This window comes from Neopelma chrysocephalum, unplaced genomic scaffold (genome assembly GCF_003984885.1).
Source record: "Neopelma chrysocephalum unplaced genomic scaffold, ASM398488v2 Primary Assembly neopelma1_323, whole genome shotgun sequence".
Lineage (NCBI taxonomy): Eukaryota > Metazoa > Chordata > Aves > Passeriformes > Pipridae > Neopelma > Neopelma chrysocephalum.
In genome coordinates this window covers 2,554,089-2,579,562 of record NW_020897986.1, presented here as the reverse complement: position 1 = coordinate 2,579,562, position 25,474 = coordinate 2,554,089, and the positions used below count along the sequence as shown (strand labels likewise).

Sequence of the window (25,474 nt, the reverse complement as noted above, 5' to 3'; positions counted from 1 at the left end):
TGGGCCGGCGCCGCAGCCCCAGCGCAGGGCGGGCCGCGGCGGCTCCGGGGCGGGGCGAGGGGCCCCCGCGCCCGCAACGGGGGGTTTTCCCTCCGGGAAGGGGTGAGGAGCCGCTCTGCTCCGCGCCGAGGGAGCACCGACAGCCCTCAGGGCTCCCGGCGGCTTTGGGGCGAGCGAGGTCCCGGCTCCAAACACAGCAAGGGCTGCGCCCCAATAACCTGCGCCGGGGCTCTGCAGAATCACAGAATGAACGAGGTTGGAAAAGACCTCTGAGATCATCGAGTCCAACCTTTGACTTAACACCACCTTGTCTACTAGACCATGGCACGAAGTGGCACATCCAGTCTCGTAAATACCTCCAGGGACGGTGACTCCACCACCTCCCTGGGCAGCCCGTTCCAGTGCCCAGTCACTCTCTCTGTAAAAAACTTCTTCCTAATGTCTGATCTAAACCGCCCCTGGTGCAGCTTAAGACCGTGCCCTCTTGTCCTACTGCTGGTTGCCTGGAAGAAGAGACTGACGCCCACCTGGCTACACCCTCCTGTCAGGGAGTTGAAGAGAGTGATGAGATCTCCCCTGAGCCTCCTCTTCTCCAGGTTAAACAACTCCAGCTCCCTCAGCTGCTCCTCACAGGACTTGTACTCTAACATAGAGGGATAGAGAGATGTATGACTGCTCCAACCGCACTGTACCGATTCAGATTAAACCCACCAAGCAAGCAGGGAAAGCAGCCATGGCTCATCCTTGCTGTCCTTAAGACACCTCATCCAGCTCACAGCAGTTACTCCCAAGTGAAATCTTAGGTACTTTTGGAGGAGCTGTACCACCCCAAGCAGAGGAAAGGCCATGCTGACCCTGCCTTGTGCCCACTGGTGAACATTCGAGCCCTGTTCCTCCCTGCAGGCTGCTTTTCCATACCCTGAAAGCAAACTTGGCAGCAGAGCCAGCTCAGTAACTCACAGGGCAGGATCTGTAATTCAGAACTCTCACTGCAGCAGGCAATGCCCACAGGCAGGAACTCATTTTCAAGATAGAAATCTCATCCTCTTAACCATGATGTTACATTAGGCAGGAGTTAGAAAGGGAATACACTTCTGCTGAAAGGGGAACCAATGCAGCACCATAAGTAACTTATTTTAACATATTTTTCCTAAGAACAAGGAACTGCCTTTCCACCCCCACATTTTTAAGTAAGTTAAGCCAACTGTTCTGAGGAAGTACATTTATAATAAAGAGCTTTCAGTTAAAACTAAGAACTACAAAATATAACTACTAAAAAGCGATTATACCCCCCCCACTACTAGAACTGCATATTTTTTAGAAGTCCTTTCTAACTGACTAGAATAAGCTTTTCACACGTTTTTCATCCATCCCCCATCAGGACACAGTAACACGTTGTCCTATTGCACACCAAGCCCTCAGCTCTGTTTCACAGAAAGCACTTGGGCCACCAGCACCACACACCACTAATGACTGAAGAGTTACTTAGGGAGACATTACAATATCTCACATGGGGCTGTGTTTTCAAAAATCAGATCACTATGTGTTTGTAACACTTATTACTACCTTGTTGTCATAATTAAACTAGCTTTTGTTCCCAAATAGAAGAGAACAAAAATGGAACAAAATTTGTTATTTCTTTCAACAGCAGCTGTAATGAAGTTTGGCTGATATCATCCCAAAGATAACCCCAAAAGAGCCAAAATTACATCTCTCATCATGCTCTATATCTGCCTGCAGTTGCCTGTGTTGCAAAGCTTGGGATTTCCACCATAGCCCAGACACAGATAAGCTATACAGCCACAAGACAAGCCAAAGGCCTTTCCTTTGCTCCAGCTCTTTTCTAATTACAGCTGGTGCCATCAATAAGAGTTACAGTCAGAGCAAAACACTGCAGGGATGAAGATAATCAGCCATAACCAGTACATCCTGTGGCAACCAAAGCCAGACTGATTTAAAAATCCAGAATACCTTTACCATCCCAGGAGAGTCAATTCCTCAATATGGTGCCATTTTAGCTGAAAACAGCACAGTAATTTGTCATACACATAGACAGTATAGTTAGCTGGCAAGCTTGAAGGAAAGCTGTGGAACATCAAGCAGGAGATGTCATTCAGCTCTGTCCATTACATAGCAAGTCAAAGATCAATGCTACGTGTCAGTCACATAATACAAGGCAAATTAGAAAAAAAAAATGTTCAGCATAAGATTCAGTGCTGGGGTAAAAGGTGAGAGAGATATCTCATTCATGGTGTCTTCCATCTCAGGAATTTTGATATTTGAAGAGAGGGAGTCAATAGACTTGGCTTTAGGTGAGGAAAAGGAAGGATTATTTTGGTCCTATAGCAATTAAGAATGAGAAAAGCTAAACTATAAATAAAGGCTACTTTTGTACTGTTGGCTTTGGTAATAATTGAATACATTCCATCGATTTCCACAAAATAACTTTATTAGGCACAATACATGAATACAAAAATTTACAAATATATTAGTGTTTTCAATGCTGGAGTATACAAAGTAATCTCTATTTAAAGTCTCACACACACATATTAGTAACTCTGTCTCCAAAATACTGCATAAAAATACTTGGATTACTACTATGAAACTGGTCTAGCAGTCTCTTTCTCTCTTTGTCAGAGAGCTTTGAGTCTTCATCGATGGCTTTCAACAGAGACAACAGCTCATCTCTCGTGGTCTTCTCCGTATTGGAGCGATACTCTCTTTCATCAAGTTTTTGGCAAAAGGTATAGCCTAAAAGGAAAAAAAGAGGCATTCAGAGTTAACACCACACTCAGCCACCCTAGGGATTCCACAGATCCATCCTCCTTTAGAGCCAAATTAGTCATTGTTACAGCAAGTCTTTTTGCATCATCTATTTCTCATTTGGGTGCATGATGAGATTCAAAAGCTCAGTTTGAACTGTTACCTGTTATCTTACTGGGATCCTGGCCTTTCTGCAAAGCCAGCAGTTTATTGCTGACCATCTTATGCAGTGTCCCCGGGATCTTGAAAAGAAAGAGATGACAATGCATCTTAGAAAAGGCAATTCTGCATAGGCATACAAGATTAGCCAAAACCTGCTCATTTTCTAGCTCTTACCTTTAACACATCTCTTTGGTTGTCCACAAGGAACAAGATCAGGAGGTCAGTTTTCCCTCTGGATAAGTTTTTATTGTTGATAATAGCTTTAGAGAATGTTCTTTTCACAACCATCCTGTTGTCACTCTAAAGAACAAAGTGAATTAAGGATGAAAAGAGGAGAATCAGTCTCCCCCGTTGTTCTTCCAGTCATTGCTCTTCCTGTAGTCACATATTTAAGCTACACACATGTTTTCCTACCAGTGTCTGACCTCTAGATCTCAGTAAGTGTAAAGCATCTATTAAGTACACACTTACCTCCTTCTGTAGTTTGAGCTCAGAACTGTGTGCTGCAACAGCCATGAAGTACAACAGTCTCCTGAACTCCTCCCTGACTTGGCTGTCTAGAAGTTTCAAATACAGTTGAAGAGCTTCTAAAGATTGCTCCATCTTCCCATTCACTGGGGAGAGATAAGGATATCTATTGCCATATTTATTTAAATAAATGTTGCAATAAAACACCTAAATTATCCACTGAAGGGACGTTCATCTCTCTACACAGAACTGGTCAAACTAAGCAATTGATTCTCACAAAAACTTCTCACAGGTTAATGAGAGCTGCTTGCAGACAGTCTGAGAACATCGCACATACAGACTTTCAGACTGATATTTAAAGTAAGCTCACTTGCAATTAAGTTCAATTACAGTTGAGCCATCTTGAATGGGATGTGAAATATTGCAAAGAGAAAATAGTTCTGTCAAAGAAATGAGTGACCTCTTGTTGTGGAAATAAAGATCTCCCAAAAAATGAGAAATATGTTCTTGATACATGGGCTAGTGTGAGGAATTAACTGCAAACCACTTTGTAGAGCTTGGCTAAGTTTTAATTTGCCTTCCTATGCAGAATAGCCATTTTAGATGTGTGAATTATTTAAATGAAGTAGGTTGTACTAATATCATCCCCTTATTATGTAGGGAGGAAGAATAGGATATAAATGCAAACCATTCCCACCAACAGGACAAACTATTCCCATGGAACAAGAAATAGGATGAAAAATATGGAGAACAGGGATAAGATGTTAATTGAGGACTAAAACATCAAAAGCTTTCTAAAATGTTGCCTAAGCAAAATTTAAGAAACATTTCTGTGTTAAAAAAAAAAAAAGAAAAGTTGTGAATGGGGTACAAAGCATCTATACAGCTTTCAGTTTAGCTCTCATAGCATAAATATTTAATATTAGGCCATATTTATGTTTCACTTCCCATGGATATTTAACTTCCATGTATACCAATTGCTACCAAATTATAGTGCTCCATTTTCACAGCCATTCTACACAGACCTGATCAAAGATTACAGAACTGCATAAAGTCAGGACCAAAATCAAGCACAGTCTTTATGACTAGAAGTGAAAAGAAAAAAAAAAATACTTGCAGAAGTCAATATTTAATCTTGGCTGCTGAGGTAAACACTCAGTTTCTCAATACGTATCTCACACAAGCATTGGAGCACGGCTTTATTTTACTTACCTAAAAGTTCTGCAATTCCTAAATGGATTTCAGGTGCATGGCTTAACAGCGGTTCCTTTTTTTGGCTGTAGCATCTACCAATGTTGTCAAACAGCAGCAGTTTCCATGCATCTGCTTGATCTGGCTGATCAGGCAAGTTCCTGCTAATATCCACCACCATATGATCCGGAAGGTATTCCAAGCAATCTATCGCTGCCGAGAGCCATTCGTCTGTCCTGGAACACAGAGTGCTTCAGGTTTGTAGCATTGCCTACAGGTGCCTTTTGGGGCTGGTTGCTTTGCTTTCCGTAGAAAGCAGGGAGACTGGTTTCTCAATCCCAGTGAAAACTGCATGGGTAAGTACCTCAATACATCAGAAATTCTCACACACACAGGGCACTTTACCTGACACGCTCAAGTGGATCATAGTCATACACCTCTTTGTTATGTACTTAATCAAGATGAAGAATTAGTAACCCACACAGGTAAACAGTCACAAGCAGTTAAACCTGAAGTCAGTGATGTCCTCTACTGTGAGATAAGGACATAATTATTGCTAGATAAACAGAAACATGAACCTTGATCTGATTCAGACTGGTAAAAGCTTTTCAGACAATATTTTTAACTCTGCGCACAGTTTCAAGCTCAGCATTCTTGGCTCTTTTAATATAGTAAGAGGAACTAAACTATTCCCTCAAAAGTAATGTTTTTAGGGAAAACTTTCAGGTTGGTAGTAGAAAGCTCTATTCTTCCCTCAATGCAGCAAAGAATTTCCCCTCTGAACACCATCAATGCATTCAAAACCCATTCCAGTGTGCAGCAGAAATTGTCTCACTGCTCTAGCTTAGAGCTAAGCAATTGTTATTTACCAGTTATTCCAGTCAAGTTCAACAGGGAGCAAAGTGCCTGCTCAGTCCTTTCTGGCAGGACTGAGACTACTACACTTCTACCCAAAGATAACTGTGCTTCACATTCCCATGAAAGCAGAAAGTCTTACAAATCTGCAGAGGAGAGCAATGAATACTTACTGTGAGTCACTGAAAGCCTTGAGGATCTCTCTGTCTAGGTAGGTGCTTGTGATGACATACCCAGCTCCCTTCCTTGGCTGAGGTCTGATCTCTTGATGCTCCAGCAGAGACTCCAGGAGGGGAAGGTCAACCAGCTGCAGCAGACGAGCGATTGTTTGTTCTTGCCACACTTCATTAATAACTGGGAAGGGTGGATACACAAAGCACATGGAGACTCAGCAAGTGCAAAAACAGATTATGAGAAAAGGACAACTCCCTCCCATCAGGCCTAACCTACCAGACTAATTTTACTAAAATAGAGATTTACAGTAGCAAAGCGTGTGGCCCCTTATCACCTTGAAGTGAGTTTTATCACCACAAAAGGCAAAAATTACCCATTTATTTACTTAACTACAAGTGTGGGAGAACAGCTTTTTGGATAAGTTTGAAGTGCCTTACATTCTTCGTGCTCTAATTTGCAAACAATCGTTGCTCTAGATAAGATATTAAAAAAAAAAAAAGGCGTAATAGTGACACTGTCCTTATCACAGCTTCCTAGGATGTTTCCCCGTGATGAAACCACAGTTTCTAGGATGCATTAGCGTTTTTAACCAAGGAAAAAAACACATTAGATCATAGTTTAATCCGAAAGGGACGACATGAGTTGTCAAGAATAGCTTCACACACTACTGGAGTGCTGGATGTGCAGATAGAGAGTTCAAAAGCCAGGGAGGAACTCCAGCTGGCAGGAGACTATTGGCCATGACTAAGTCAAACACAGAAGTAGTGCAGGTAATTGAATACTATAAAGAACATTCCTAACTCAAATCAAGCTCTATACACTGGATGTTCTTCTCCACAAAACTAGAGATGATGGCTCTTGTCTCATAGAAAGGTAAAAAGCAAGTCTGCAACAAATATAATTTGCCTTTTCACGACACGGTGTTCAAAACAAAATACTATGAGAGTCAGTTTGTCTCCCTCTCCAATCTGACAGGCATAAGTCTTTCCAATCCTACAGCTTTACCTTCCTTCTCCCACAAACAAATGACTGTGATGTTATTTGGCTTACCTCGACGGGACAAACTATCCAAGATGTTTACTTGAGGGGTATTTGCAGGCTTTAGACTCAGGTTTTCCCAAAGATCCTCCAAGTTTTCCGGTTTGACAGGAGTGGAGTGGAACAACATGCTCTTCTCATGTCTGAGATTAAAAACAGTTTTTATATATATCTATATTCATACATATAGATAACCAAATGTATCATGCAACATATAGATATGAATAACTGTCCCAAGATTAAGAAGTGTTCTCTCCTATACAGATATTTACACTATCTTCCCCCTCTTCTCTGCTGCCTGATACTTCCTTTGCCCAAGTCACCCAGGAGAACATATGATGCCTTAAAGAATTAATTGCATGTAACAGTTGTGTGCACAGTTCCTCCCTTGGAACTTGTCACAGCTGGCATCAGCAGGTTACTTCAATTACCACAGAGAAAGTTTAAGAGGATAAATGGTTAAGCAGGAGAAATCAATTTTCAAAACCCAAATAAGACTTCCCCCCCCTCAAAACTTCCAGAGTTTTAAGGCATTATCCATGATAACGAAGTGAGGACAAAAATTTAGTGGTGTTCTTGAAAAACCAAGGAGGCAATTGCTCCCTAGTTATGGGGCTTGTTCACGCCTTCAGCTAATGGAAGCCTTCAGAAACCTGTCACCTGCTTCTGTGTGCTGGCCAATTCTTCTCACAGCTGCTTGCACAGGCTGTGGAGTAGACAGAATTACTGCTCCAGCCACAAAGTTACCATTCCTCCAAGCATATCTATTTAATTTAAATTCCCAGGGTTCCTTTGGTTTAGGACACAGCAAAAATCCTTCTGATGCCCACTGTCTTTACTACAGATGTGACAAGCTGCATGGATCGATGGATCTCTTCCTTTCACTAAATGAACAAACGTAACCCAATGGATCTGTGCCCTGCCCAGAAGAAAACCACCTTCATTCAACACTAATAAAACATGAATACTCATGTTTAATGACTGTTTGTCCAATATGTTCTAAAGTCTACTTTAACAATTCTTGTGATGAAAATATTTTTAAATACCACACTTGATTAAAGTGTTTTTAATTTCTCACAAATTCTCCTCTTTCCAAATAAAGACTTGGGACAGTTTGATTTAGTACACAACAAGAGCTAGTGGTCCAGAGGGGAGAAGCAGGATCGAGGAACTATTTTTATTCTGTCTGTTTCTATAATTCTCTCATCAGGGTTGATGCCTTCAAGTTCACATCTGCTACTCTCATTAACGTGTTGGTCACATAAGGAGGGGTTTTTTCAGGTCAATAATATGCACTTTTGAAAATTGCAAATATTGCTAAAACTATTGTATTTAATACATCAGTGGAGCTTGTAAGAATATGCTGGACTATGTGTAGAGATGAAGACTAAAAATTGTTCAAGGGAAGTTACTTTGCAAAGTGGCATCTACATAGCACGTGCTCTGCTTTGTGAGGGATTACTTAGTACCTGGGTTTTCTTTGGCCACTCCTAAAGAGACAGAGAAACAAAACCTCACCACTGCACTTGCCTCTGGTTCTAGGATGGTGTGCAATAGCACAGCAGCAAAACAGCCTGCCACCTAGTCTAGGAAGAAGTCATATATGCATAAAGAAATGGCTAAAAGAAAAGCCAAATTTGAAGTGTAGAAGAGCAAAGATGATGAAAGGGGGAAACAATTTTTCTTTTAAAAGATGCATGGATTACTGGTTTATGCCAGAGCCAGATGTGCAGTGACTAAAGATTGCTCTGTTGCATTATCCTGTTTGATGCACCTGAATTCCAGTGGGTTATATGGGTTTAGATCACTATCAATATGCACTTAATTTCTACCCTCCTACCTCCCTCCCCCAAGGCAATGTGATAACAGACACAGAAAACAAGTTACTATGCAGGTTGAGTGATTTACTCTCCTCAAATTGCTGTTTCCTACCTGTCTTCCACCCACAAACATCTCATCTGCATAGTATCTATTTTTTCCCCCTCTGGGTCCTGTAATTGTACAGCAGTTTTCCCTTCTCTCCCCCAGAACACTTAACATTTTCCTGTTGTAAAGAAATTCTTCCCTTCACACCCCACGTACTAACCTTTGTGGGGTACACTGCAGGTAGTCTTTATCAAATTCTGTTTGGTTTGAGGCATTTGTGAACCTGTAGAGGCTGCTGCTGCTGTCTTCAAACACAGACCGCTTGTCTTTCCCAAAGACCCTCGTCGAAACAGCCTCAAACACTTTGTAATCCATCAGCGCCTGGCACACGCGCACTACTTTAGCACGGGAAATATCCACATCCCCAAAATACTTGTTCTGTAGGAGATGGGCAAAGACAACATCCACAGCATCTGAGCCAATGAAACAGTCATGGTGGCACTTCAGGTTCTGGCGGCGCTTTTTCACTTCCACTTGAGTTTGGAGAGCGCTGATAATGCTGCTCCAGACGTACGTCGCTCCGAACGGCTTCTGGGCCAAGCTAAAGCCTGAGAACAGAGACAACAAAGACTGAATTCATGCTGCAGCTAGAACAGAACAGCCCCCTTTCTGGCTCCTAGCTTTCATGAATCTCCTAAGGATTTAAAAAAAAAAAAAATCTTCGAGACTTCCACTTTGGCTTGGGTTGTTTATGCGTTAACACTTTGTGACTTCCTTAGCAGGTCTGTCTGCTGTGTGCTGCTCGCTCTCTCTGGTGGTTCCTCTGGCTACATCAGCCTAAAGCTGTTCGACCACGAGTTCCTGGTTTTTTTTCAGCCTCTCTTTCTGGCACTGTCCTTTTGTGTGTCCCTCTGTCACCTAATGGTTACACTTGCAGAACCTACTCCTAGGCACGGTGTCCCACAACCATGAACCAGCTGTAGGTACTTGTAACTGCCCTGTTAGTTCCTCTACTAATGCCAACAGCTGGGCAGGGAAGAGGGAAGCAGGGATGAAGAAACACATCAGAACCTTGTTTCCCGCAGGATTGTGCACACACACAAGCTACCTAATATCAGTGCTTAGCACATCACTAACAAGTTCAAGGATTCTCTTAAGACACCACTCACTGGACACTCGTCCCACCAAACAAGGTCCTGCCACCACAGCTCCTGCTGAGACCTTGGCTCTGTGTGCTCACTGCCACTTCCTTGAGCCTTCCCTCCCCCAGTACAGCCACTGAACTATTACTCATTTACCAGTCTGATTAGAGCAACATGCCAGCAGCCAACAGTTTGACCGGAGGCTACATTCAGCCTCCACAAGGACTTGAAAACACACAAAGTTTACAGGTGGCACTTAACTGGGAAGGGCTGCAGCCACCAGAGAGACTGGAATTAGAAAACATGTTTTTCAGTAAGTCAGATGAATAATTTAGTAAGACAGGAAACTGGGGAAGAAGAGGGAAATCAAAAGTTGAAGGACAAAATATGGAATGAAGAGCTGGCAGCAATCCTACAGAAAGCCATCTGGGATTGTGACAGACCTCAAACCAAATGAATTAACAGTGCCATGCAGTGTTTGAAAAAAAACAACATGCAACTTCTTCTGGAACATATTACCATGAGCATTTTCCACAGAGATGCAGGAGGTGTTTTTTTTCCTGTTCTGTTTAGTCTGAAGTGGCTTTACTTAGAGAATTGTATTCCAGTTTGGGGCACCAGTGTTTCCAGCTGATCTCCATCTACCAGAAAGCCCAGAAATTAGGAAATTAGCACGGGGAGGCAGGAAGGTAGAGAGGCAGTAAAGACTGATGAGGAAGCAGAGAACACAATTTTAACACACGAACACTTATAAAGGACAGCAATAGTTATCTTTCTGAAAAGATTCATGTCATGGGAAAAAAAAAAAAAAGCTTTTTAATGCACAGGATTGAGCCAGCCAAGGTAGCAATCTTCCAGAACCAGCAATTTCCAAAGTTTTAAACGTACAAGACAGAGAAGGCACACACACTTGTTGGTACTTTAACCTGATGACACCTTCAGGCAGGCAGAACAAACTCAACAGAACGCAGAGCAAACTCAACAGAATGCAGAATTCGCTTCCAATCCTACACCTGAACAGCAGACTGACCTCTTCGGAAGGAAAAAACCCAGCCCAAGCCCGACACCACCAAACACACACCAACGCTGGGTTCTGTTGCTAAAATAAATACCAACACATACGCCCTGCAGTAATTAGCCGTACTAACCACGGCTTTATCACCTCTTCCTTACACACACACACATAATACCACAGAAAAGATTTGAGGGAGGTACAAGTGTGGCGTCAAGGATACAAGCTCCCACAAAGTTAAAGCGCTGAAGGCAGGAAAGAAAACCAAAAACCAGTTCCCAGCGAGCGCCACCTGCTCTTAACCTCAACCCGCTCTCCGGCCACGCAGCTGCCCCGCGCTGCCCTGTCACCCTCCCCGCCCGCAGCTCCGGGCTCTCCCGGCTCTCTCCCTGTCGCGGAGCTGCTCCGGTGCCGGCACATCCCGGACGGGGCCCCCGTGCGGAAGCACCTCCCGGGTCCGCAGCGCGGCCAATTTTTGAACCTCCGGGAGCCGGGAAAGGCGCCACACGGAGCTGAAGCCGGCGGGGCTCCGGGGCGGAGCGGGACGGCTCCAGCCCCCATTCCACGGCGGGGCAGCCCCATCCCGTCCCGTCCCATCCCGTCCCGCTACCCCCAGGTGCGGGCAGCCCACTCCCTGCTCCCTATTCTCCCCAGCCCCGTTCCCCACTCTCCTCAGCCGTACCCGGGGGCCTGGCGGCGGGGCTGCAGACGGCGCTGAGGTTCAGGGCCGCCGCCTTCTCCCGCACCGTGGCCATGGCGAGCGCCGTCCCCGCGGATGTGCCGCGCCGGGCGGGCCCGCGGCTCAGGGAGGGACCCGCGGGGGCGGAGCTGCCGCGCCCACGCCCGGGGGAGGTGCCCGAGCCCGGGGCACAAAAGGCAGCGACGGCCCGGCCGGACTCCCCCGGGCACTGCCCGGCCGTCCGCCAACGCGGTTTCGTTTCCTGGGCAATCACAGAATCCCCGGAGTTGGAAGAACGCCCTGCAGATCGTCCGGTCCAACCCCCCCTGCTAAGGCAGGGTCACCCGGAGCAGGTGACACAGGGACGCATCCAGGTCAGTTTTGGATGTCTCCGGAGACTCCACGACCTCCCTGGGCAGGCTGCTCCAGTGCTCTGCCATCCTCAGTGGAAAGAAGTTTTGCCTCGTGTTAAGGTGGAACTTCTTGTGTTTCAGTTTATGGCCCATTGGTCCTCGTCCTGTCATTGGGCATCACTGAAAAGAGCCTGGCACCATCCTCTTGGCACCTGCCTTTGGGAGATTTATACGTACTGACGACATCCTCTCTCAGTCTTCTCTAGACTAAGCAGGTTCAGTCTCTTCCCATAAGGAAGATGCTCCAGATCCCTCGTTTTCTTTGTGGCCTCTGCTGGACCCTCTCCAGCAGCTCCTTGTCTTTCTTGCACTGAGGAGCCCAGAACTGGACACCGCTCTCCAAATAAGAACTGCAGGATCCATAGGCAGCAGCGGGAAGGGGGGAAATGTTGCAGGGAGCTGGTGCTGCCCGGGGTCAGGGCCCCGGTACGAGGGCCCCGCTGTTCCCAGATGGGAAACTGCGCCCTCTGCCCTTACACACCGGCGGGAGCAGCCTGGCCCTTCCTACAGCACTGGGAACACCACCCGCATTCCTGGCAGCAGGATACTCGTCCCTGGTGAGTGATCAGGTGCTGGATTTCACAGAATGGGTCAGTTTGGAAGGAAACACAGTGGGTCATCCCAGTGCACATGGCACAGGATTGTGGAACAATATTCCAGATGGTTCTGGAATATCTCTGGTGAGGGAGACTCCATTGGGCAATCTGTTGTAAAGAAGTTCTTCATGTTCAGGTGAAACTTCCTGTGCATCTTTCTGCCCAGTTGCCTCTTGTCCTATTGCTGGGCCCCACCAAGCAGAGCCTGGATCCACCTGTTAGGTATTTGTACACATTGATGAGGTCCCCTCTCAGTTGTCTCTTCTTGAGGCTGAACACACCCAGCTCCCTCAGCCTTTCCTCGTAAGAGATGCTCCAGTCCCCCAGTCATCCTCATTGCCCTCTGCTGGACCCACTCCAGGAGCTCCACATCTCTCTTAATTAATCTCTCTTTATTTACCCTGTATTTACGGTGTCATTTAAAACCCCAAACCAGCCAGATCTAGTTCTGTGAGTTAACCTGAGCACAGGCCTCGTATGTGACTGTGGCTGAACAACTGAACACTGTCCTTGGCTGTCACCAGGATCTATGGCTTGAACACCCACATGTGGTTGAAGTTTTCCTCTGGTGTCTTCTATGAGCTCCTTATTATAGCAACAGGCATTTCTCACTGCAATGAAATAATAAATTCACTTTCAGGGTAATAAAAGTGTTTTCTACTGTCTGCAGCAAACTGTTGAGAGATTCAACATCATTTTCTAAGTATGGGTTATTTTGATAATTCATTCTTACTCAATGAAAGCATATTAGAACAACATAAAATCAATTGTGTTTTCAGACTGATTTCAAGAGGAACAAAGCCAAATCGATCTCCATGATATACAAACTCAGAAGTACATAATGCACATAAAAGACCAAATAATAAAGATGTTACAAGTGATGCAAAAATTCATTTTGAGTTATCAGATTATTGAACCGTTGTTGGCAGTTTTGCAAAACAAAATCCCCTGTGAAACTTCAGCCTGTCCCCTGAGAAGTTCTGTGCAAGCAGGTGTAAATACAGGATGTCTGCCACCCACTGAAGCCCAGGTCAGCCTTCTTTTATCCTAATTTGTCACAATTAAAGGTAGGGCACTGCAAGTTTATTCATCGTATACAGATGAATAAACAATGCACTTCATTTGAAGCTGTGAAAAATGAGTACAGGGAACTAATACCACAAACTTGCAGCAGATGTTTCATCGCCTGAGCAATACAGTATTTAATAATGGGGGTTCTAGGAGTGGAAGTTCTTGTGGAGGTTTTCAGATAAGGAAGTCTTGAGTTTCTGGGCTCAGAGAAAAAGGAACCTATTGAAACCATAGCAAAATGCCAGCCTTTGAAAATGAAAGTTCCTATTGTTTCTCAACAATAGGAAGTGACAAACAGAGATTTCTTTCTTAGGGGAAGATGTTAAAAAAGAAGTTGTCTTGACTCACAGGTGCCATTAAGAACCTAATAAAATAACATATAATGCACAGGTTAGTGGGGATTTCCATGATACGTTATTTTATTATTCCCTACTTTTGTAGCAGTTTGATGCACTTTGCAGCAGTTTTTTGATGCATTGCCAAAATGTAAGTGAAAATCAGTGAATGCCAGAGCTCATTTTCATATTTAAAAAAAAATAATTATTTTAGCATAGCTATTGAAATAAAGTGATGCAGTCAGTCATTCTGCAGCGGTTCACCTAATCTGGAGAGAATTTAAAACCACACACAATTTCAAACAGGAGGTGCACCAATCAGCTAAAAACAACATTACACCTTACAGGAGAGAATGATTTGTCAAAATACTGCTGGTAGGGAGCAGAGCGAACCACAGCCAAGGCACTGTGAGCTGCTCATCGAGAAGTTTATAAGATTTTTTTCCTCTTGTATTTTATTACTGGGAGATCAGCAATCTACCCTGTATTTCTGCCTTTGCTTCATATTTTCCCATAGTGACCACAGCCCTGAGACACGTTTCTCCATGGGCACATGGCAGGTATTGGCTCCTCAGACAGCTGTTGTCAAACAATAGCTGGTATCAAAGAATGCCAAAAACTGCTGTCTTTTGGTGTTTCTTAAAATAACATCCTTATAAAATGCTTTCCTGAAGCACAGTTAAGACTTTTATGTAATTATTAATATATACATAATTAATTGATTTGTTTATATTTTATATAGTCACTCTAAATAATGCAACCTGTTACAGCCAGTATGGTCTTAGCTGGTGTCATTCCTTAGACTCTGGTGGAAAGACCTCAGGGTGAATGTGCAGCTCTCTGTATCTGGTTTCCCCTCCCACAGCATGTTGCCCAAATTAACCTCCATAAAGCTGAACACAGGATGCACGAGAGAATGCCAGTGACAAAGACATAATTAATATAATCAAATCCTAAAATCACTTAGGACCATCTTAGTGGCATTCCTACATGCACATGGAACAGCAACTGTCCTCCAAAAGCAGTTCCTCTGAAAAATACAGAACTACAGACAGAGACAGGTGGTACTGTAGGCAAATATACCCAAACCTGGTCTGTGGGGTGTGATCTGCAAGGGAGACTGCAAACAGCACCAGAGATGGAAGTGATAAGATAGACACAGCTTTACTGTTGGCTCTCTGTCTATTAATGTTGGGTGAAGTTGCACAGAACAACAATTTTGTGATATGGTTATGGTGACTAAAAATGTATTTTTAACAAATTATGCAACCAAGTCTTAATTTGTACAGTTATGTCAGATTCTTTGCAGCTGTCATAAAGAACTTTTATAGCAAGGAACAGCACGATAAAAATCTATTTTCATTTATTTCCAGGTTGTATTTCTAGGTGAAATACTCCTACCACCTACAAAAGGATCAAGAGAGTGGCTACATTTTGGGGAACTTAAAAATTCCAGTTTTCAAGAATTTCTGAGTCTCATGTAAGACCTGAGGGTTTAATTAGAAGCATAGAGAGTACTGAAATTCAACAGCCACACTTTCAGGCATGTCTGCTGCTCAGGAGCTGATTAACGTGCTGATATCAATTAAGTGTTTGCTCAAGGATAAAGATGATGATAAAGGATAAAGACCCACATTCAGGTCTTCTCTGATCATGGGGAGAGAGAAGGCAAAATACAAATTTGTTCCTCACAAAGTGAGGAATGATGCACACCTTTATGCAAAATGCTGTCTGGATTTTTCCATAATGAACTTGGGAGCTGGACAGCCAACCAGTATTTGGATGTGAGAGCACCTGTAATTTCCAGGTATTCTGGGCATGAATGAAGGAGACATAATTGAATACAAGACCTTACAAAGTAAAAACATGAATGTGTGATTAAGTATTTCAATATCACTATCAAAAAGAGAAAAGCTGGAGACATATTAATAGAAAATATGGGGTGCTGCTTTTTTATGTACAGCAGGACAGTGCTTGGTTAAGTGATTGGGAAATGTTATCTGTTCATGAAAGAAACACAGGAAAAAGTTTAAAATTTAAAAAAAATCTTAAAGGACACCATACCTGGAACATAAGATGTTATAAAACCAAGCAATGTTTAATGTTCCAATTATTATTCAAATTTTAAGTGCCAAAAATAGATATTGATTTGTCACTGAAAATTGACTATGAAATAAAGGTGGATTCTTGCACAAAAATACTATCCAATTTCTTATTTTCAATAGAATTTAGATCCACTTTTCCTAATGGTTAACACAGAACTGCATTTCAAATGCCAGTCTTACATCTCACATGTCAAAAGGTTCTCCCTCCTGTACCAAACTTTTTTCTTTGGATTTCAAATGTCTTCCCATAACAATATAAGCTTTAAAGATTAAGTACATGTCAACACAGCTTAAATGTATACATACATAAAGCTTTATTGCCATAATCACAAGGATCTCTTGAACCCAACCTTTTGGCTGTTTCTGAAGAAGCACAGCCATTAATAATTACCATAAAAATTCAGAAAAATATTCCAGTTATTTAGAACAGTTACTCTTCTGTTTTTTCCCCACTTAAGTATCAACAATGCCTGTATTCTCTACAGTGGTGAAGTTGATGAAAGGAGAACATTTTAAACAGTAACCCTTAAAATGTTGCTGCATTCCATTCACAAATGTCGAGACAAAATAAAGTTCAACATCACTGTCACACAGAGATACTCGTGTAAGGGAAAGTAACAGCTTCAGTTACAGAAATTGCTATTTTTTTAGGTCACAATCATCATGACATCATGAAATCTCCTCTGTTTTATTGCTTGAAGATACAAGTCCAACGGGTTGTTTTTTAATACTCAAACAGACCTATAAGAATTAGAAAACTCTTTTCCCTCTCTATTAATCTCAAATTTAAGAAAATGAACAGCTATTCATCAATACTAGATTGCAAAGGGCTGTTTGATATACTGGACAGATGTGAAGGCAGATGAAAGAACTCCTTCAGTGTATCTCCCTTTAATTACCAAGGAACATGTTGTGCCACTGTAGTTCAGAGCACAGGGATTGCTCGGGGCTGAACTGCACCAGCTGGAGAGGACGGACACTCTCCTTTACAGTGCAGAGCAGGTTATCCACAAATTCACTCTGCTTAGTCCCTGTTTCCTATCTGAATTAAAAAAGATCATGCAGTACTAGGTTCTGTGGGATACAGTGATGCCACCCAGCAAACATTCAACCCAGAGCAAACTCAACCTCTGCCCCACCGGGGAGAAGCCACTTGCAGGTGCTCCCTGGGTTGGCACGAGCACGATTTACTCCCCAAGCGCAACTCCCGTATCTGACACTGAAGTGAAATCGGTAAGGATTCCACCCTGGCATTTTGGAACAATAAACAAGTTGCCAGGACAGAAGCTTCTGGGTGACTGAGAGCGAGTCGACAAAGGGCACATTGTTCAGGGGCGCAATCCTTCCATTCCCGGGCTGGAATACCGACGTGACGGCGGCGGGACCGAGCCAGGCAGGGCAGTGGCAAGGGAAGGGCAGGGAGGGAAGGGCAGGGAGGGAAGGGCAGGGAGGCGCGGAGCCCGTGCTGGTGCACAGTGACCCCCGGTGGAACGCGCTGCACTCCCAGGAGTTCACACACAGCGGCTGGAAAGGGAGCAGGTTGTGGGCGGCATTACCCGAGGTGGTTTGTGGTAAGGAAATGAAAGACTACAGGGGGCAAAGACTGTTATAGGTGAGGTCACCAAAACCACCAGTACCGATGTCACAAGCCTCTGCTCCTCAGTCTTTTAATAAAGACAACAGGATTTTGCCTTAAATGGATTTTTCAACTTTTCCCTCTTGAGGTTTTCTGGGATCTCCAAGCAGGGTTATATACTCTAGCCAGAGACTGAGTACACCATGAGCTAGCACGGTCACTGTTTGGATAACAACCCCTCACAGCACAGTAAAGACTCACTGTCCTCTACACGCCGCAAACCTGTTCAACCAGAATGGGCAAGTACAACCAGACACATTGAAATGTCACAAGTCCCTCTCTGCCCAGCTGGGAGTTACCAATTCTCAGGTGAGCTGCGGTCACCGACCAAATGCGAACTCGTGTACACTGCACCACAAACCCAAATGCACTGACTTGTGTTGCTGTGAAAGGGGCTCTAGGTAAGGCCACAAAGAATTAGGGGAGCAGCTCTCACCAGTTTATGCAATTGTGGAGAGCCTGCGGAGGACCAGCTGAATGAGCAGTGATGTCCACCTGAGGCACGGTGAGGTACTGACTTATCTATCATGGACAAGTTCCACATTCCTGCTCCCCACATGAGCAGTCACTGGTGGCACCAGCTTAATGGGACAGAATCACAGAATCACAGGATATTCTGAGTTGGAAGGGACCCACAAGGATCATCCAGTCCAACCTGTAAGTGAATGGCCCTTACAGGGACCAAACCCATAGCCTTGGCATTATTAGCACTGTGCTCTAACCAACTGAGCTGATCTCAGGGTAGAGGGAGCTGAGAGAGGAGGAATATGAGAAATCTAACTGGATTTGCTGGGCAAAACTGAAATCCTGATTTTGACCATTTGGTTTGACTTCTTTAGAAATTGGCTACATACCATTTATGTTCTAGAGAAGAGAATCAGGCTTATTGTTTATGCATGTTAGAAGCAGGAATCTCTAATTTACCTTTTATATTACTGTGAAATGTGCTGGGGCCACCAAACTCCACTATACCATGTTTTGCCAGGCCCACAGTTTATAATGGGAAAATGGCCCTGGAAGCATCCCACAGAGAGCTTTATTACCCCACTAAAAGTCAAAGGGAACTTGCAGAGCGCCTGTCAAAAAGAAAGTAATAATCCCTGGACAAGCATTTCTCATTACCTGGTTTGTGGGGGTTTTTTTTAAGCCAGTTGGTTCCAGAATTGCAACACTTGGATTCTCCCAGAACACGTGAGCATTCTCTTCAACTCCTTTAGTACAAAGTCCATTGACTGTGGTCAAACCACCTCTCTGGCTGTTTAAACAAAGTTGCTGGACGTTGCACTGAAACAAAGAAGTGTTCCCTTACTGTCTTCTGTTATGAAAGGGGTAGGGATTTCTGCATTCTGACCACCAACAAAAATCTGGGAGCTTTCAGAAACCACCAAAGCTGCTTTATTTAGAGAAGAGCTTTAAATCCTTATACTCCCAGAGCTTTGAATGACTTGCTCATGTGACCTAACCTCATGATAAAACATTGATGCTTCACCTTTTATTCAATTATCATATCATTTACCTTCTGTTGTCCCAGTAAAAACATCTGATACATAAATAATGCATAGACAAGTCACAACAGCAGCCACTGTGGTTAGAGAGGAAAGGATGATAGAAAACAACACAATTTTACTTAAAAGGTCTTGCCCTGGAAGCCTGAGAAGGCTACAGCATGTACTTCCAGTGATAGAGTTTAAGATTTCAAGTAACACATGTAGAATAAAAAGAGACTTCATTTATTAATAATTTGAGCCAAAAGCACTTATGAAGAAATCAATCACAGCATTTTAAATTGGATTTTTAAAATTCAAAGCATTAGCGACTGGATCTAAGAGTGGCCACTACCATCTATAATCTTTATCATACACACAGAATCAGATGCACAATTAAAATTCTCCTGTGTGTAAACATCCCAGTGTGTCTAAAAGATGACAAGTACTCTGATTTTGAAGCTGTTACACAAACTGTATGATTGCACGTTCCATTAGTTGCAGTGTTTAAAGTGAATGCACTGGATGGAAGTTTTGCAGCTCAGTTACTGCTGACTCCATTGCTCACACATTTGCATTACTCCTGTTCACTCACTGAATGCCCCTCCTCTGATGGCTGTTTCAGGGCTTGCTCGCTTCCCAAATTCTTCCTTTCCAATGTCCTCCCACATCTGACCCCTGTTTCTTGCAACTTCCCACCCCTCTTCTCCCTTAGATTCCTCCTTGTACAAACCATCACATACACAGGAGCCCTCCCACATTATTCCCAGTCTTTTCCCCCCAAAATGAAGGGCCTTAACTGCTCCTTCAGTCCTGCTTGTGGGCTCTGCTGTTACTGCTGATTCCCTTTGGGCATCATGTAGCTAAGAAAACCCAAAAAAACCAACCAAAACTAAACACACACACACACACACACACACACAAAAGAAAATGCCCAGTGAAACTTTTAAAAGCAGAAACCTAAGACATACCCAGGCCAAAAGAGGTACAATACAGCCCTGAAATTTTGTTTGCTGTTTTCCCTGACTCACCATTTATTTTTCTCCTTTATAAACATCTTGTTCTCTGTATTTAGTGCTGTATTCTCATAAGAGATCAAATTAAAAGAATTTTAAGACAGGTTTCTGTACTTCAGTTTCTGGAAATGAAACAAAGATTTGTTGGTTATCTATGGGAGAGGCAAATACCTAATGCAAAGCAAGTAATTTTGACTGCCTAAGATACTTACCCACAAATTGCTGATAGCAGGAGCTGCTGATCTCTTTTAAAAAGCTGTGGACATTCAGCTTCTTGCCTTGCTTTTACTTTAAAAAAAACCAACTTCATAAAATTATAACATATCTGAAATGCAGTATCAAAATCCTCAGCTTCCACACTGCAACAGGACATTCTCTGTCTACTTGCTTCCTAATGTCTTTTTTTGGAGAAAACAACAATCAACTTCATGGGCAAATGACTCATTTTATACTCATTTTGGTTTGGGAAGCAGCTTATAAAGAGAGTCATTAAAAAAAAATATTCCAGCCCTTCAGATTCACGTTTTTCTCCAACTATAGATCTTATGGGCAATACCCACAGCATGGGATCCAGCCCTTTGCCTGAAGGAAAAACAGTCCTAAGTCTATCCAGGGTAATTAATTGTAATTTGTGGGGAAAAAAAAATAACAAAACTCTCTGGAGTACCATTTCTTCCCATAGGTGCACAGAGATGATATTCTAGTTTAGCAAGAAATAGAACAAGTGAAAATACTGTAGGAAAAAAACCACCTGAATCACAGCAGTATTCTCCATCTTACCCCAACTGTCTGGCTCCTCACTCATCACAGTAGTTTAAGACCTGGCAGATACATTGTGAAAATTAATTCAGAACATTTAGAACCCACAACTGTAAAAGTCCCAGATCAACCAGACATGTTCCATTCATGTAATGTAGTGGAAAAACAACCCCAAACCCTAGAACTGTATTTCTTCATATTGCAATCAGAAAATGTAGTCTAAATTGCCAATTTGTCTCCAACAATCTAACTTTTCAAGACTTGATATTTTAACAATAAATGACTAAGCATTATAAGGTTTTTGTTTAAAAAGTGTTTTCACTTTAATGGGTTTAGTTAATAACATCATGAATGGTACAAAACTGTCCTTTTTCACATTTCCATACATTGTATTATGGACCACCTGAAAATCTGGACTAAGAATGCATAAAGTGTCTCTTAAGTAGCCCTAACTTCATTTTTGCCATATGTAGAGCAGATATGCAGAAAAACATGCATTTATTACCAATGACATGTTAATATTAGCTTAAACAATAAAATATGGCAGGATGTGCATTGTATAATGCACAGATATGTAACAGGGTAAGAGAGACCAAATGTCAAGTGCTGGCAACGAAATAAGAAATGGTTGGTGACACACTGACATTTTGTGACCATAGTATTAGCTCTTCTGTTTTAAAATTGTTTTAAATAGTAGTAAATATTTAAATAATATTTAAAATATATTTCCTATGGAAATCATTTACTTGGAAGACAGCCTGTAAAGATCTGACTTTTTAAAAAGTAGTATTTCATTTTGACAATATATGAATACAATACATGCCACGGAACTTCAGAGAACCTAAAGTCCTCAGCTGTTTTCAGAAACAATTCCTCAATCCAATTTTGCCTCTGATTTTTTTTGCTAGCAAAACTTTGGAAGTAGCATCTCAAAGAAAACCTGCCTTTAAGAGAAATACTGTACTTGAATAAAACCAAACCCTATGTAGAATGGGATGCCGCACTGAAAGAAATTAAAATTAAAAACCAAATAATAGATTATGCAACTAACTTCATTCCTGTTTTGCTAATTCATAGTCTAAGGAGGGCTTTGTTCCTTCCTATTGCATCTTCTCTTGCAGTCAAATGAGTGCTTAATTTCCACTGTCAGACCTTAAGGGATGAAGACCTCAGTGTTGCCTCAAGGGAAAAAGAATTGAAGTGTGGGTGCAGAATTAATTACCTAAAATGCAACAAAACAGAGCAAAGTATTTGTGCAAAAAAAGTAATTTGTACATTGACTTTTTTCCTAAGTTTGCTTCAGTATAAATAAACCCTCTTCAATTCCACTAACGAAGCTTTATTTTGATTTACGACCCTTCACCACATTTCCGAGTTCCACGTTTTTACTTATTCTAATTTGGTAAATCAATGATTCAGCCACCATTTTTGCAGCCCAAGACAAAGATGGAAGCTCCACTATATTAATCTTCAATAGACTGGGGTAGTTACTTTTATTCACGACAGGATTTTTTCCCCCTGTCTTCTACAGGCACAGTGCTTGTTTAACTGGCCTTGAGAATAAAACAGCCAAAAATAAGCCAGGTCACCTTCTATGGCAGTGCAGAGCATCCTGGCCTCCTTTTTGCTTTTTTTTTAAAATGTTGCTAAAATTACCTTCTTTTTAAAATAGGGACAAGCTACTCCAAAAGCCTCTCATTTCTTTTTTTCAGCTTCTAAGGACTGAAAGCAGCTTCCTAAAGCTACTTCTGGATTCAAAACCCTAGAGTAAGTCCACAGCAGTGGTACAATAATCATTCAGAAAGCACAGAGACCTCTCTCAACCAGTTGCTTCATAGTCCTGTTGGGAAGGGGTGTGAGAGAGGCAAAGTGTGATGAGCTCTTCACTACACCATCAAGGAGCCGACTCCATTGTTCCCTCAGTCTGTATCCTGATCATCTTTACAACTACAGACCAGGAATTTCCAAACTTGTGCTGTGCATGTCACTGCAATGTGACAACACAACTCTGTCTGGGCAAGTAAATACCTCTCCTGAATCTCCACACACTGCCAACCACCCCAGCACTAAGGGAATACGCTAAGGAAACTTGGGAATCCCCACTATGGATTAAAGAGTACACCAGGCACGTTTCTGCCATACCTCCAGTGTGCATATTTACATGAAAATAGTTTTAGCCGATTGCTACCAAGGTTGGCAGCTTTGCTGTTTGGTTTCCACTGCATAAACTTCAGCTCCTACCAGCTTGAGTACGACTGAAACTCTTCACCCCTGTGGTTACCCTTCTTTTCACTGTGAAAATTAATTAGCTCCATGATTGCTCTAAAAATCTGCATATTCTTCCTAAACCCAAACCCATCTCACTCTCCTTGATAGTTGCAGACGTAGCAGTAGCACAATGCATTTAGCAACACGTGGCCTCCTTTTTTAAAGCAAAACCACTACGGAGAGGCTTAAAAAAAGGCAAGAGCACATACCAATTTCTGTTCATTGTAGTCTGCATACAGATTGTAAAGGAGAATTATTGCTTTTTAAGGATGAAAAGCTTTGGAAATACGGTAAACATCCTACAAGGTTCTAAATCTAATCAGCTAAAATTCTGTACATACTTTAATATTCAAACCTCTATTTGCTTACTCAAGATCAAATAATTTCATTTTCACATCTATTCATTAAACTCTTTATACTTCTACAGTCTAATGAATATTTAACAACTAAACAGGATCAAAACATGGGGAAAAGGTCCCATGGCAATGAACATTATTTCATTTGGCCAATGAATAGTGAACCCTGCTTTCTTGGCTGAAATTAAGGCACTAAGTGGCAGTGAAAGGATAAAGGAATGAAGTTTTTTTTTCTCTACATTATCTGAAAAAAGACCAACATGACTTTTTTTTCTCTTTTAGGACGCCAGTAGAGTACATATCCATTGTGAATGACTCAGTAAGGCATTCTGTTGGCAAATTTAAAGAAAATGTTCTCCTGATTAGAGCCCATTACATTCATTGTCTGAGTGTGACTAGTGGCACTACTTAACTGTTAACAAACTGGAGGGGGGGGAAAAAAAAAAGCTACAAAGATGTCTGAAGACTTGAAAGGCACCAAAAAGAGAACAGCTCTGCAACTGCCAGTTCTACAAACAATTATGTAAGCTGTGTTTAACACTGCATATAGTCTATTCAATCAACAGTCTTTGTTGACCAAGATAAAGTGTAGTAGCTCTTCATTTAAACTCTCAGTTAATCAAGTGCTAGTTTAGTAAGAAATTTATTTTCACGTATCAGAAAATAATTGCAGTGTCTAACACAACTACACTTAAAGCAAAACTAGTCTAGTATGCATTATGCATTATTCTGGTTAACACTGAAGCAAACCTGTATAAACAAAAGGGTTACCTCGAGATACATAGTTTACAATATGAAATCAACATATAAATGAATAGGATTTACTGAAAACAATGGAAAGTGTATTACAAAGATACATGTAACAATTTTAACCACAATATTTCCTCTGTGAAAAATACAACTATTAGTGAGATAAAATGTACAATTGAATTCTTTTTTTTTTCCAAAAGAAAAAAAAAACACAGTATAAAGGAAAATATTTTTTTCTTCAAAACAGGGAAAATAGTTAAGGTCATTGTCTTTCATTACAATATAATTTGACACAAAAGCAGTCATAGGATTGCACCAACTCCATGTTCAGTCTCCTGAACATGACAATAGTAAAAGGAGTCCATAAAGCATAATGAAATTTCTGGATTTTATGATGGCAATATATGTATGCAGAAACTGATGTCACTCCGGCTCTGTTCACAAAATGTACAAAACTCTAAATTTGGTGGCCAGACATGTAAAAATTAGTTCACCCCAACGCTGACTTTTCTCTCGCTTAGTCAGGGATGGAAAAATCTGTAGTATTTTAGGTGTTGTTATCTGTTCAGCAATAAAAAAAAAAAAGAAAAAAGTATATGTAGTGCATGCTTTATCACTTGTCAAAAACATTTCTGAAAATAAAACTAAGTTATCCAATAGTTTACAAAATAGAAAATAACTCTTCAGGTTAAAAATGTGGTTAGGTTTTATGTTTAGTTCCATCTTCAAAGGACTGATTTCCTTGGCAGCATCACTTTTCCCTTAGCACGAGCCAAGGCACAAAGTTCCATAGAGAGAAATAAAAATGGCTACGAACAAGAAGCAGTCTGGCATTGTAAAAGAAATCAGAGCCTCCCTCTGAGCCTTCTGTTCCATCAGGTTAGTGCCGTAGAAAAAAATGGGAGATTGGGGATGCACTTTTGTTATGAGCATTTCTGCTGGACACGATTCAAAAGTTCACCAAACTTTTCAAAAAGATCCTCCACCCATTTGATGTTTTTCATGCACAGCTGCACAATCTCTTCCTGGCCTAGGTCTGCACTCGTCTTCTGAACAGAAGAAATCTATTCAAAAAAAAGAGAAGGAGGGGGAGAGAGAGAGATTCACACACACACACACACACACACACGTTAGGCTGCCAGAATTTAAGATTTTTCATTTTTATAGGTCTGCAGTTAAATACGAACCTTCTTTGGAAAAAAACCCCAACTCTGTGCTTTAAAAACAAGAGGAAATGCCCCCAAAAACACATTTCTTAACGACCAAGCCAGAGCTCAACTCTTGTATTTCTGCTACCTGAAATATTTCCACCATGGATTTGCAGAAGAAATAAAG

At 42.0% G+C, this 25,474-nt stretch overlaps 2 protein-coding genes across 5 annotated transcripts in view; both read right to left on the bottom strand.

The window, feature by feature from the left end:
* Positions 1–2,431: 2,431 nt before the first annotated feature.
* On the bottom strand, positions 2,432–21,333 carry DEPDC7 (DEP domain containing 7). 2 transcript variants are annotated; one of them, XM_027705278.1, is made up of 10 exons: positions 20,022–21,333; positions 18,629–18,790; positions 8,738–9,125; positions 6,664–6,794; positions 5,613–5,793; positions 4,606–4,820; positions 3,397–3,539; positions 3,100–3,225; positions 2,927–3,005; positions 2,432–2,751 (listed from the first exon to the last, which is right to left on the bottom strand). In XM_027705278.1, the coding sequence occupies exons 3-10, from the start codon at positions 8,890–8,892 to the stop codon at positions 2,537–2,539; spliced, it is 1,245 nt and encodes a 414-aa protein (XP_027561079.1). In that variant the 5' UTR covers positions 8,893–9,125; positions 18,629–18,790; positions 20,022–21,333; the 3' UTR covers positions 2,432–2,536. The 2 variants fall into 2 exon arrangements, with proteins under 2 accessions (XP_027561079.1, XP_027561078.1); XM_027705277.1 differs by lacking the exons at positions 18,629–18,790; positions 20,022–21,333 and adding an exon at positions 11,354–11,435.
* Positions 21,334–22,275: 942 nt separating this feature from the next.
* QSER1 (glutamine and serine rich 1) overlaps positions 22,276–25,474 on the bottom strand; it is a 42,913-nt gene continuing 39,714 nt past the window's right edge. For all 3 annotated transcript variants that reach the window (XM_027705274.1, XM_027705273.1, XM_027705276.1), the window contains one exon: positions 22,276–25,203. In XM_027705274.1, the coding sequence (XP_027561075.1) occupies positions 25,063–25,203 (141 nt within the window). In that variant the 3' untranslated portion in view covers positions 22,276–25,062. The remainder of the gene's footprint in view (positions 25,204–25,474) is intronic.